The following is a 14,312-nucleotide window of genomic DNA, read 5'->3' on the forward strand; positions in this document are numbered from 1 at the left end:
CATCAAGACCAAGGGGGGGAAAGCTGTGGAGGAGTTTTGCATTAGCAATCGGTGGTATAACCCCATCCCCCTGGATCCGCCGTTGCCTCTGGTACTTTGGCACGTGACCTGGGTGACAGGAAGAGATCCCTTCACATGTCAGAGGCACAGGCGCTCACCGTATCAACCTCACCCAACATTCTCATGTCGCCCGTCATCCACATCAGCATCCCATGTTAGAGAGGAACGTGCACAAGTGCTGGCCTTGCCGTTCATCTCCGCTCCCTGCCGCCATGTGCCGCGTGACGTCATGTTCTCCAGCGTCGTTCCCCTGCTGTTGCACGCTCACAGCACGCCATCCTCTGTGCCCATCGCCGCGCTCTCCCTTTCAATTTCTCCCTTTCGCTCTCGCTCCCCATGCCCGTCGTGCAATCCTGCCCAGCCCCAGCGCCTGCCGGCCGATCTGTGGTCACGAGCGTCCCCGTGGCTGGCCATCGCCGACGAGCAGTCCTCCCGTGGCTGGCCGTCACCGACGAGCAGTCCTCCCGTGGCTGGCCGTCGCCAAGGGCAGTCTTGGGGATGAGAGCACTTCACGGACTGATGAATCCACGGACTGATCGCAGCACACTGATCTCAACAAAGTGGTGAGATCAACAATTGATCATGCAAAGTGACGTGGCGTAGTTACCGTATATAGTAAGACATATGTTACAAGCAAAACATCTTGAGCTGTTTGAATGAGGATTGATTCAAGTGTGATATGCACGAACAGACACACAACACCTGTTTGTTTTCCGGCAGGGCCGTAGCCAGAGTTTTCGCCGGAGGTTGGCCTACTATGATCTGCAAAGGGAGGGATTATCATGATTCGCGATGGGGTGGCCAATTTCTATGAGCGAGTCCGATCCGATGTGAACGCTGCCTGCACAATGCAAACAGACAAGCCGACCCCACACACGCTGGGAGGTACGGTACCTAGCTTATCAATGGGCTATCAAATCTGGTTCGCTCTGGTGCCATGAGAGCCGCGGACCGTACATATCTGCTCGGCTATCCATCAACCTTGTTACGAAATTGCTGCCATAAGGCTCTACATGTCTTTCCCCCCGTTGTCTCTATGATAGTTTAAACGAAAATTATTTTCCTGATCGCCAGATTCCGGAATTATATTCAGTAGTGTTGTGGTAAAAAAAACTGTGCTTGTACCGACGGGGGGGGGGGGGGGCTATAGCTGCTGAGTCCTCCCCTTTTGCTGCGCCTCTGGTTTTCAGTGTGGGAAAATAAAAAAGATCTTGCAGTATCTTGCATTCCAACAGTTGGGTCAAAAGTGACGCCACTTTCACTTTCGATGCTGTTTCGTTTTCGTTCGTTTTGTTTCGCTCTTTTGGATGAAAGCGCGAGCAGCGAGCACCGGGTGGATCGATTAAAATTTGTCTGCAGTGGGTAACTCAGCAGGTTATGATTGTATCATTTGAGGCTATTTGATGAGTTTATGTGTCCGAGAACGGAAACACACATGAAGTACCATATAAGATGTGAGATGATAGTTTTATCTACTCAGAAGGTATCCTGAGTAAGCGTCTTTTTTGCATCTTTCAACTACATAGTGCTGAAATTTTTAGTGCCATCTGTAGGCATGTTGCACCTAGGCCAAGGCATGGATGTGTGAGGCAATGTTAACTTTGAAATCATTTCAGCGAGCAATTAATTTTCCCCTCTGATTTGTTGGCAGATGAGAAAATTGAGAAAAAAAACAACTGCGATATGATAAACAGCATCATGAGCCCTGTTTGCCATGTCACACAAAATTGTATTTCCAACAGGCCGCAGGTCATGCTAAGTATGCTTGCACCCAACCATGGATGTCAGCTGATTGCATGCTTTTCAATGGGAACTATTGAATGCAAAAAAAGAAATATATTGAAATTGTGCAAATACGCAACCAAGGTTCCTGTTAGTATTTCAAAAAACCTGAATTATATAAGTGGATTGGTACAGACTTATTTGGTTACTTTTCTGGTAAACGGGACGAATATGGTTGAATACAGAAAGTTGGAAAGGCGAATTGGTACGCGGATTGGATCTGGATTAGCCGGACCGGACCGGGCTGGGTTCCGCGAGTTGAATCTGTTGAGTGTTTCGCTGGTACTGCCGTGCCGCCTGTCGCCTGGAGGAGGCGTGTCCAGTGTGGAAAGGACAGGGACGCGTGCTCGGCGCACGGCAACCAGTAAACAAAAGGCATACCCGAGGTGCGCGGCTGCGGCGGGGCGGTGCTGCGGAACACTCAATCGAACACGGCGTCCGTTACGCAGTCACGGCAACAAATGAACCGCAGCTTGGAGCGGCAAACTTCCACTGTGCAGTGTCGCTGCTGTTTTGCTTGGATTCACTAGAGTTCAATGGTTGAGTGAGTTGAGTTCACTGATGACACCGGATCATGCGCTGTGTGTTTAATAGGTCGTTAGTGATAGTGGATGCTTAATTTAACAAAGAAAACTTTAAAAATGTAAATTGGCTATCGCGCTCAGCGTTGCCGCACGGGCCTGGGAAGCACGTCCTCGCTAAATTGGCTACCACGGGCCGTCACTTAATCACTTAATCCATAATGCATTTCGGTGTCGATGGCATGAGCCGTTTTATGTGCGGAGCCAACACGGAACACGCCTGGGACAAGCGTTATCGTATAGCCTGCGAATGCTTGGAGCCTATCACTGCCGCCACCCCATTACGATAGCGGTTATTGCCATGCTTGTCTATCGTTTGGGCAGATTTGAGAGACAAAGCTTCCGACAAAGGAGACAATAAAGGAGATTAAGATGTCGTGATGGTGTCAATAAAGTGTGAATTAGGTCATCGGCAAGGTTTTATTGAGCGATATTTGCCGGTGTTGGGACTTTTCTTCACACTGAGCCACCGCCAAACAAATGGCTTTCATTCGGCACTCTCACCACGTGACGCGGCCTGAAAGTGTTTGACTGTACACCCAGTTTACCCTGTACACCTGTATGCCCTGACTGTTGAGTTTACCCAACGCACCATGCATCACCTCTCTTTTGAGAGGCATGCGCTAGACGTCCACCAGAATGTGCGTGAGAGTTAAGCTTGATAGGCGGCTGAGTTTCCTCGCGTATCGTCCTGCGCACCGCGCCGAAACGGCCGCATCAGCATCGCCGCACTCAAGTGTCAGCATGCTAGCTCAGCTGCTGCGTTCAAGTGTGAAAACACCTGTTGAAAAGTGGTGGTAGCAGTACTTTTTGGTGCGCTGAAATTAATCGGGTACGTGCAGTGTTTGTCCGCTCAAATCCACGAAATAGAAGCTAAAATCTGGTAACTGCATTCCTATCGGCCTGCCATGATTTTGTATCAGTCACCATGACTGAAGCAGATGTACGTTATATACCACGCGCGCGTACAACCGAAGCACAAAACTGAACTCCAGTGACTCACCAACATATACCCACGCTATCCCCACGGGGGCATCATTTGCGTGTGAGTGTCACACGCAAAAGAACCCTACGTGTCTCGAATTGGTAATGACGCCCTAGCGGCTTAGCTGATATTGTAACCGTTCGATCACTGTTGATCTCACGCTGCGGCTGAGTTTTCACTGTGTGTGCTTTCTCTCCGGCAGGCTCTCACCCCGGAGGAAGTGCAGGGATCGCTGGGCATGACGACCATCAACCCCAAGCTGTCCGCCTTCCAAGGCTTCGGTGTCGAGCTCTTCATCACCTTCGTTCTGGTCTTCGTCGTGTTCGGCGTCTGCGACGAGAGCCGCGATGACGTCAAGGGTTCGGCGCCGCTGGCCATCGGACTTTCCATCACCGCTTGCCACCTGGGCGCCGTGAGTTGGTAGCCGTGACGTCACGTCGGCGAAAGATGGACGCCGGCGTTTTATCGGCCTGGTGCGGGCAACTGGGTCAAAGTCAGCTGCTGGTCAGACGGGGCACGCGACGCATGAAGGCGGATCCTGATAGCGCCGGCGACAAAATTGGGACCCCGGGGCTTGGTTTGCCCGGAGCATTGCGGTGCGGGGCCATTAGGCATGAAAAACACCTTCAAATGAACAGTAATGCGCTGATTGTGGGAAACGGTGGAGGTCGCTGACTTTTGGTCGCCAGCTCGAGGTAAAGCGTTTGATTGTCTCCATGGTTTGCTGCCCTACCGCGGATACCACTGTACTGGCCGGAGTCCTCGGGACTGCGTGGTGTGGGTGAGACAGCTGGAGCTTTGGCTGTGGTAACATTTGGTCGCACGCCGCCCCGGACACCCAGTGGGACAGGATAAGAACTGGGTTAGGGCTGCGCAGTGGGAAATACTCTTCTTTCCTAGGTCACTGCGAGTGGTGGAGGGCGGACAGCGGCGGAGGTTACTGACGCCTATGGAGTCTTGCCAGTCCTACCCTATATGCCAGCGGACTCGTCTGTCTGTCGGCACACCGGTCACTTCCTGTCGAAAGACGTATTACCTGTCAGCAGGACAGTTCGACTGTAAGCAGACCCTTCCCGCTCTTGGCAGACACATCATTTGTCAACGGATCCGTCATCCTCTGACGGTAGACTCGTTTGTCTTCGTCAGCAGATCCGGCATTCGCTGCAGTAGACCCAGGCCTCACTGCCAGTGGAGCCGTCATTTTCTACCAGTAAACCAAGCCTCACTGCCAGTGGAGCCGTCATGTTCTACCAGTAGACCCAGGCCTCACTGCCAGTGGAGCCGTCATTTTCTACCAGTAAACCCAGGCCTCACTGCCAGTGGAGCCGTCATTTTCTACCAGTAAACCCAGGCCTCACTGCCAGTGGGGCCGTCATTTTCTACTAGTAAACCCAGGCCTCACTGCCAGTGGAGCCGTCATTTTCTACCAGTAAACCCAGGCCTCACTGCCGGTGGAACCGTCATTTTCTACCAGTAGACCTAGCCGTCACTGTGATTGAGGCCGTCTTTACCTCCCGGCAGATAGGGGGCGGCGGATTAGGCAGCGGGCGTAAGCATAAGTGTAGTCACATCCCTGAAATTGGGGCAACAAAGAGTTTGCGGTCTAACTTAAATCTGGTGGAGCCAACCTTATCTGAAAATGTTACTTTGAATGGGGGAAACGCTAAAAACGTGTGTTCTCTAGGCAGCATTGAAAGGGACAAAATCACACTTTGTACAAGTTGGAGAGGACGTGTCCCCCGCCCCCCCCCCCCCTTCCCAGTGGTCACATTCATGTTCGTAGGGTCAGGGGGCGAGGCAGTTCCTCTTATTCCGGGCAATATTAAGCATTGGCGGTGCTTGGAAAGAAGCGAAGTAAAAGTCATTTTCATCCCCCTACCCTGCTTCCCCAGCCAATGCGCTACTCTCCATAAACAGCCCGATATCTGCCTGTCAGCAGATCCGTCCCCTCCGTCATCAGGCCCGGCCGTCTGTCAGTCAGAGCGTCGCTGCAGGCGCTTCACACATCACGGTCGCTCGCAGTCGCTTCCGGTCGCCCTCCGACCTGCGGGGGCGTGACTGGCAGACCCGTGCGGGACGTGACCTGACCGACCTGCCTGGGCGTGACAGGTCACGATGGAGACGTGAGAGTGTCGGGGTGGGGCGGGCGGGGCGGGGGGCGGGGGGGGGGGGCGGGGGTTGAATGGGCGGCGCTGACCGGACACGTACGGTTCGAGGGCCTGGGAGCGCCATTGTGGCGGTGGTCACGGCGGCGCCGCCGGGTAAATAGACGATCGACCTGTCGCCGCCGCGCCAGATTACCCGCCCGGGGTCAGGATTGGGACCCTTTGTGTCGCGCCGTGCTCGCAGCGATGACCTGGGGTTCGAGCGTGAGCGGTCCGCAGCCGGGCCCGCTGGTCACGTGCAACGGCGCGTGGGGCGCGCAAATACTGTCCCCCTCCCCCCCCCCCCAGCGCAGGAAAGGGGCGGGGTACGGCGGTGGTGGTCAGCTCCGGTGACAAACAGCGGGGGGCAGGCTGTTTCGACTGGGTGCAATGTGGCGGGGTCTGGTTTGATAGAAGTAAAACCAGGAATGTTTTTCGCCATCGTCTAGTAGCTATCGCCGATAAGCCATAAACGAAGTTTTGGGAGGTGGACACTTGTATTTTAGCGGCAAGAGGTCTAAGTCCGACCCCATAGTTTGTCCATAGTTAAAACAGCTCTTCCTGCGAATGTTAAGGAGTCCGAAGGTTTACCCGGCACAAACTCCGGCAGAGCGTTGCTAGATCACACCACTGTACTCGTGCCTGCTGAACAGACATACACCCAACGTGAAGTTCTCTAGCTGTGGAGAGTGCACCATTCCGCAACCCGACGCTGGCTCACCGCGCATTAGGCGGTGAGGCTGACCGCGGGCTAGGACGGCGGAGACAGACCTGACCGCGTGTCCCAGTGATGATCTTCGACCTCTCGGTTGGCCGCCGCCATTCCGGAGCGCACTGACGGGCCCCGGCGCCGCCCGTCCTGTTCCGGACGGCAGAGGATGACGCTGCCGCCTACAATACCCACCGGCGGAGAATCAAAGCACAACAGCTTATTGAAGCCGCCTTTGTACGCTCCAGCATTTCGGGGTGCGAGGCCCGCTTATTGAGCCATTGTCGCCTGGCTGGCTCTACTCGGGCGGACCGTCTATCAGCGGCGCACCCCAGCTCGGTGCTAGCCGCCTGTTTTTACCGGTGTGTGCGTTGCGAACCGGGTGGTGGGGCGGGGACCTGCGGGATAATGGGGAACGAGTCGCGCTGAATGGTGCGGTATTGGGGCCCACGGGCAGCAGCAGACCCACAGCCGTGCCGGTTCGCTGGTTTTCTGCATGACTGTGCAACTCGTATAAACCAGAGTGGTATAAGCTATTGTGTCAATCGTTGAACCCGTGCCGCACGAGGTCCGGTGTCAGGAATATTTTGCCTGGGTTTTCGGTGCTGATCTACGGGTCCCAGGTTGTAACAAACGCTTGGTGGCGTTCGATGTGTCGGATATAAGCCGCAGTCTGTAAGAAAGCTTTCATCTGCGTAGGGATATTCTTTGGAGCAATGATATGTTTTACTGAGGTTGACGTGATGTCTCTAAAGTGATATGATCTTGCACATTACCTGAGTCGAGCTCCATTTGCTGAAATCGGGGTATCTGAGCAGCTTACAACACCTTTTGAATCGTATTTGTGGGCCCTTTTTAAAGACCTTCATGTTGAGCGCTGGAGGAACATTTTTGACACTTCTTTCAATGTCATTAAGTGGTCGGGCCCGGCTACGTGGCGCAGGTATTCAGCACAGTGACGGTCCAAAATCACTATTTTTCCAATGAGTCTCCGACTCGTACAGAGCACGTAGGGTGATTTGTCTTGCCAAGAACCGATGAGTGCCTAACTGGAATATGGGGGGAGAGGTAATGACGTCAAAAAACATTAATATCATAGTAGGCTGTTGTGTACTCTCGGTGCAGAAATGTTTGACGCGTTTTTCTTTCAAGCCTCCTAGAATGTTGCCCCCTCTGATAATATGTATATACATACACACATATTATCAGATTGTGCTGTGCGTGTGTGTGTGTGTGTGTGTGTGTGTGTGTGTGTGTGTGTGTGTGTGTGTGTGTGTGTGTGTGTGTGTGTGTGTTATTAGCTTGTATGCATGCATGTATGCATTGATTTATTCGTAAAAACCTTTACATTGAGTACCTTCCGATTTTGTAGTCACTGCGTGCAATCATTACTGCAAAAGCATCGAGTTCATAAAAAATATGTGCATTTTTGTAATTTTATGAAAAGTAGAGAGTTTAGCTGCACGATTCTAATGATCTCGCAGCAGCCAGGTCAGCACACTTACGCAGAAAAGCTTTATCAACCATCGGCACGTCTCCGACATTTGGTATCAAACGATTCCGGGCTCAAGGGTCCTTTGAATCAGGCCCTTTGGACCATGGATACAGGGACGAATCCAGGGGGGCGGCACGGGGCCATCCCCCCTTGGGTCCCGGAGAGGCCCATTGGCTTCGAGAGGGCCCATAGCCGGCCGAACAGGTGCAGATTTTTTAAACAAAAAAGCGACAAATTTGAACATCTCTGGATTTCTAGACGACCGAGAACAATTGGAAGCGAAAGAGGAGGGCCCACAGGAAGGAGAAAAACTATTCAGTGATTGAAAACGTTGTGAATTTGTAATTTTAGACCATATTATGCTGTCTAGGGGCCCTTCGCTGTTTCCGCGGGACCTATGTGCCCACTCGCAGGGTCAATCCGATCGTTACGGAGCTTTCCACGTTGCCCCTGATTTCTTTGCATTTGCTCAAAGGACCCTGCGCTGTTGTTGGTGCCCTTCCTGTTAGCGTGCCGGGGCACTCTTGTTAATCAAGGGCCTTTCCGCGGATTCTTTCCATTCGCCAGAAAGGCTCTGTGAGCTACAGCCGGGGCCCCATATCTTAACCTGCGGGAGTACTCTCCGTTGCTCAGAGGCCCTTTGCGTGGGGCTCAGTTAACCTACCGATACACTTCGACTATGCTCATGGGCCCCCTGCTTTGGCCTAGGGCGCTTCCAGGTATCCGTCCCTTGCATAGGGCCCTACGCTCTCGTCGTGGGCCCATCTGATAGCCTGCTTGGGCACAGTCGATAGCTCGGGGACCCTCCACACTGGGTCTCGGGCACTTCTTTTCTGAATGGGGGCCCCCTGATAACCTGCTCGGGCACATTCGGTCTTCGGGGGTCCTCTACACTGGGTCTTGACACGTCCTGTTTGAATGGGGGTCCCATGCACTTGTCGGGAACCCCAACTGTTCGCCTCCTCGACCACACTGGATTAAATAGGGGGGGGGGGGGGTTGCACATTGGGTCTTGGTGTTTGAATTCAGGGCCCTGCGCTCCCATGGGTGGTCATCTGACATTCTGCTCGGGCACAACCCATCCTTTGGGGGCCCTCCAAACTGGGTTTTGCGCATTTCCTGTTTGAGTGGAGCGCCCTGTGCTCTTGCCGGGCCCCTTCTCATAAGCTGCTCGAGCACATTCCATCATTTGGGGGCCATTTACATTGAGTCTTGGGTACTTCCCATTTGAATCGAGGGCCCTGCACTCTTGACGAGGGTCCTATATGGCAACCTGCTCTGGCACACTGGATTATTCGGGGACCCTCTACATTGGGTCTTGGGTACTTCCTATTTGAATGTAGGGCCCTACGCTCTTGTTGGGAGCCCTATCTGTTGACCTGCTCGGGGCGACAGCGGATGCTGAAGGGAAGGCACCGGGCATGCCCCATGGACCGTGCCGGGGGACCTAAAGGCTCCGAAGGGGCTCAAAACCGGTTGAACGGACGGAGGTTTTAACAGTAAGAGCACGACAAAATTGAGCACCTTTGGGCCTACAGATGGCCAAGAACAATTGCTAACAAAAGTAATGAGTTCATAAACAGACGAAGTTGATAATTTTTTGCTGGTTGAGAGGTTGTAGCTTAGGGGAAATTTTGGGGCTTAATACGCCGTCCAGAGGCACTAAGCTGTTGGTTGTCTGGGCCCTATATATCCACCTGCCGGGTTAATCTGATCACTAAGGAGCTTTCCACGTTGCGCTTGATCTGTCTGCATTTTCTCGTGGGGCCCAACACTGCTGTTGGGACGCTATCTGTCTCCATGCCTGATCGCTCTTGATCGATCAGGTTTTCCTCCGCGGGTTCTTCCCATTCGTCCGGAAGGCTCTATGTGCTTTTTCTGGAGCCCCATACGCCAGGGTACACTCATTGCAGGCTTAGTGCAGGGTTGCAGGGGGGGGGGGGGGCAAACTCTAGGGAGCCCAACAATGTTGCGGGGCCTCCTTGACGAAATCCTGGATCCGCCCCCGCATGGATATCACTAATTGTCCCTGTAAGCAACACGGTAATGTTCAGTCCATCCATCTTGGTGTGACATGATTCTGCCAGGCTTTATGTATTCGGCCAGTGTTACTGGGGTAGTAATTTGGTAGTTTTGTAGTTTTATGCTCAGTAATCTGTGGTAAATTTTTGTCTTTTTGCGCTGCACTGTCTGCCCGAGCCCGCGGCGCCTCGGTCGAGGCTACCAGGAGGCATGCTCGTCCATGTCATTTGCACGAGGCAAGCCTAAGTGAAATGAACCTGAGTCAGCGTTTGGAGACGATGATGCAGTTAGTGCATTGTCAAAACAAATACCCACTTAACCGACGCTTACCTGTCGCAAATGAAACCAACGTCAACATCGGAAAAATGTATACCATTAAATAAAAGAGCTAGCCAATAAGCCAGGTATTTCACTGCGCATATAATTGTATTTTATTTAAGATGTCCAAGCGCGATTTGTTTTAAAGCATATGAGAAAAAAGAAGAGAAGGGAGAAGAAGAAAGAAAGCATGCACAGCGAGCAAGAAAAGGGAGCTGGGCCAATGTTTGTACCCGATGGAGAAGCTCACTGACCTGGTATTGGATAAGGCCCGGTGAATTTTTAGAATAGTTTCCAGAGTTATAAATAATCGCCATGTAAGCGTCAGACACCTCATATCCCATGTCTTCGAAAATGTATTCGCGCCAATCCAAGTCTACGCTGAGTATGGCGGACATTGCTAGTTTTAGACTCTGGCCAGTGTGAATGAATGCTATAAGTATGGTATCGAACAGTGTACAAAAGGTCACTAGCACATATTTTGCTGTCTTCGTGTTTTGGCTTCAATAGGCGCTCCGGGTCATGGCTGTTCGTGGAGGCCAAGCTGGCCGCTATCGCTGTGATTCTAATATCCACAGAAATCGATTGGTGGGACAGCAAGACACACTTATGTCCTCTGCCGTTCCCAGAGGATGTCGGCCGTTCCACGATTACATAAATATTAAACATTCCAGGCGTGCCGATGTCACCTGGCCCTTGCGTGAACTCACGCACATTTCCCTAACCAAATATTACAGATCCGTTGGCAATGCCTCTGCCAAGCCTCGTTTCATCACGGTAAATACCGTCACTGCACTATAGTGCGTGCACACCCGCTATTTGGCCGACCAAATACAGGAGCTTCTCAGATCAAACAGCCGACCCTTGCACACGGGGACGAGCTGCTCGCTCCGTCGCCTCTTCCAGACCCCGCGCCTGGGCCGCCCTTCCCTCCTCCTCCCCCCGCTCCCCCTCCGCCGAGCTCTGTGCTCTTGTACCGCAGGCCGCAATGCTCTGTTCGTTGTGATATGTCTCGTTTTGCGGGTCTACGTAGACCTTCCCCACATTCCATTCGCTGGTACAGAATCGCTGGTGTCTACGGTTATCTGCGGACGAAATGCTGTTCCTGGCGGTACCAGTTTTGTATATTTACAATCTTGTTAACAGTCTGGTCATTAATGTCTGCCACAAAACGTTCCAGTTTGCATTTGTTCTGTGCATCCTTGTGGATGTAGATCACGATTTATTGGGACATCCATCTATTACCAGGAATCCTCAGAAAAGGTCTGCTTTTAAGACCGCTGCTATCGGCTGGTGGACTTGCCCAGTCACAGTGCCAACTCCGGAGGTTACCGTTCTCCCACACTGTCTCCTCCTGCTCCACTGATTCCAGCAGTTGACGGATCTGCGCGCTCCTTCGGCAGATTAAATACACGGGCTCCTCGATGAACCCGGCTCGGACCTTCGGCCCCGCCGTCGTCACCGGCACCTGGGCCAACCACTGGGTAAGCATCACCACCGGCGGGCATCTGCGTGCCACCGGCCTGACCTCGGGTCACGGCGCTCGTCTCGGCTCGCCTGCACGTGCGGTAGTCACGGTTGCGGTGCCGCAGTTTGTGATGTGTGAGAGCGTGCCAGCGGCCTGTTACGTGTGGTCGGAATGAGCAAAGCGGTTTGATCGTTTCGTTTGTGAAAGAACTAGAACACTCTTACGGGAATACGTCCGTATTAAATTGTGACTGTTTCTATAAATACTACCGCCTGACATGTATTTGGGGGCGGTCGGAGTATATTAAGTCATTGCTCACAGCGCAGCCTCTTACAACACCCTGCGTTCGTGCCGGCGTGACGACTGTTTATGGAAGGCGTCCCGTGACGGCCCCGTCACGATAACGTTTGGCGTATAGCAGCGCTGTTAAAGACCAGCCTCATTATGGCCGAACGTTGTATATCGGAGACCAAATTAGGACATCGGGCTTTGTTCAAGCGTAAGTATTGATCAGAAGAAAATACTCAAGCATCAGATACGCGCTTAAATTTGGGCATTGTTATGACTGATCGGCTCACACGTACGAAGATGTTATGACATGATTGTGCCAACAAAAAATTCACGCACGGGCTGTGTACATGGATGTAGGAATACCATGCTTGTTCTACGCGACTGTACGGCCATCCCTCCTCATGCAAAATTATTCGTAGATGTGAATAGCTAATCTCAAAACTATCGAGTCTCAGTGCATCCGAGATAAAAGTCCTGGCCTGGGCACCAAAACGTCTTCATGGAAGATTATCGCACCACTATCGTCTGCTTACCATTTCCATTAGAGTGAACACATTAGTTCCCATTCGATACCAACAAACCGCGATACGCGTCCCTGCAGCAAAACATCGTGTTAAATTTGCCATGCAGCCAACCACGGATCTCGTTGTTAGTGGATTGTGTATTGGTAAACATAAATTAATGGGGATGCATTGGTGGAAGTGCAATGATGATGTATGTATGGTTTTCAGGCATCTATAGAAGCTGTTTAATCTTTGTTCGCCCAATAATTTTGCGAGGCTTTGCACATGACTATCCATAAGAGTGCATTATTTTTTGCGCAAAGAAGCTAATGTTTGTCAGCGGGCTGTTTCGGAGAAAAACTCAGATCAGGGAAAGCCAAACGCTTGTCTTCATTCAAAAACATGTTCGCCTTTTATGAGTGGATGGTTCTGAGTTACGCTGCTATACGTGTTCACTGAGTCTCGGACCAGCACTCTGTCCTATAGCATTTGGAGTAACCGGGTATCGGGGCCAGCCGACCACTGAGTTCGTTTTGAAAGGCTCCCCTAAGGACCTGCATGTTAGCTGAGTTTCCGCAAGATTCATCGCCTCAGTCTCCGGTGGCTGTGACCCCCACCAATCCCGGAGTTCCTCTAATGAATCGCGAATCAAAGGCTCCCTAACCATCCGCTGCGCCGCGAAACGATCCCGGTCATTCGGAAGTACGTGAAGCCGGTTAGCGCGCGTGCGAAAATCACACAGTCTCGAAAGGTCAGTTCGACGCCGCATCCGGTGGTGAAACAGCGGCGGCATTCTGCGGGTAGGCGGACTGACCGTGACCTAATCCGCCCAGCCCCGACGGAGGGACGCGCTGGAACGGGCCTCTCTCAGCTGCTGTTTGTTCAGTAGGAAGGGCGGTGGCGCTGCGTGGAACTGTGGGGCATTCGGCAGGACGCCGGTGGCGCCGCCAGTGGCGATCTCCGACAGTCCTCCGGAGCCGAACCGTGACCGGGAATGTGTTATTTGTGTGACAGTCGTGGAGCAGCCGCGTGAATAGCGTGCAGCGGGCCAATAACAAGCCATCAGGGGAAGGGTTCAACAAGCCATCAGGGGCATCAAGTTTGCAGGCACTGCAAACTTGATGCAGTCATGCACCGCGCGACCGAAGTTTTCATTTGGCAGCGTACGCAATGTGTACGCTGCCACGATTTTCCCCTCCGTGTGAGTGCATTGTCCGGAGCGCGCAATGCTCGTGCTGTCCGATGCATTAGTGTGTATCGCTCGTCCTGTCCGGCGTATGGTTCCTCGATCTGCCCAGTGCACATACGCCACGCGCTGTCAGTTCTGTACACAGCTCGTCCTGTCCGCCGCGTAAGTCTCTGTTTCGTCCGGTGATCGTTCGCGCTCTCTCATCCTTGCATTGCTCTCATTGTCCCACCCGGAACCCACCCGTTCCTTCTGCCAGTGCTTGGCCCGTCCTGCCGGGTGTCCATCCAACCCTCGCCTGTCCGGTGCGCTCACTCCTCGTCCATCGGTTGTCCTGCATGGCCCGTATACCGCCCGTCCCGTCCGGCGGCCGTATCGCCCCCCTTCCATCCATACTGCGTCGTCTGGCCCCTCTCCCAGTGCCCATATCGACCGTGCCAGCCTCCCGCAGACAGCTCGTCTTGTCCGTCGCGTACACCCTGTGTACTGTCTGGTCCGGACGCTGTTCACGTCGTCGGCTGCGTGCGTTTCTTGCCATGTAGTTCGCTCTGTCCGGTCCGTGCGTACTGCATGCGCCAATACGCCCGTAGTACTAATTGTGCGCAGAACGTCACAAACCGCAAATGGCTGTCCGGCGCAGAGATGCTCGCCATTACGGTAGGACCGTGACACGATTGGCTGGCAGCTCGACACAACTAATGGAACGTTGCCCAACAGCTGGCAAAACAGTGCCATCGTTCAGCGGCCGCCGTCAGGAGAGAGAGCAGT

The 14,312-nt window shown here is 53.0% G+C and overlaps 1 protein-coding gene across 1 annotated transcript in view; it reads left to right on the top strand.

Annotated features, from left to right (window-relative positions):
• The window catches only part of LOC119105737 (aquaporin AQPAe.a), a 42,975-nt gene that overhangs the window by 24,805 nt on the left and 3,858 nt on the right, over window positions 1-14,312 (top strand). The window contains exons 3-4 of the mRNA XM_037229222.1: window positions 3,611-3,820; window positions 11,500-11,580. Coding sequence (XP_037085117.1) covers window positions 3,611-3,820; window positions 11,500-11,580 — 291 coding nt within the window. The remainder of the gene's footprint in view (window positions 1-3,610; window positions 3,821-11,499; window positions 11,581-14,312) is intronic.

The sequence above is a fragment of the Pollicipes pollicipes genome, unplaced genomic scaffold, assembly GCF_011947565.3.
Source record: "Pollicipes pollicipes isolate AB1234 unplaced genomic scaffold, Ppol_2.1 Scaffold_6138;HRSCAF=7277_pilon_pilon_pilon, whole genome shotgun sequence".
In the NCBI taxonomy this organism is placed as follows: Eukaryota; Metazoa; Arthropoda; class Thecostraca; order Pollicipedomorpha; family Pollicipedidae; genus Pollicipes; species Pollicipes pollicipes.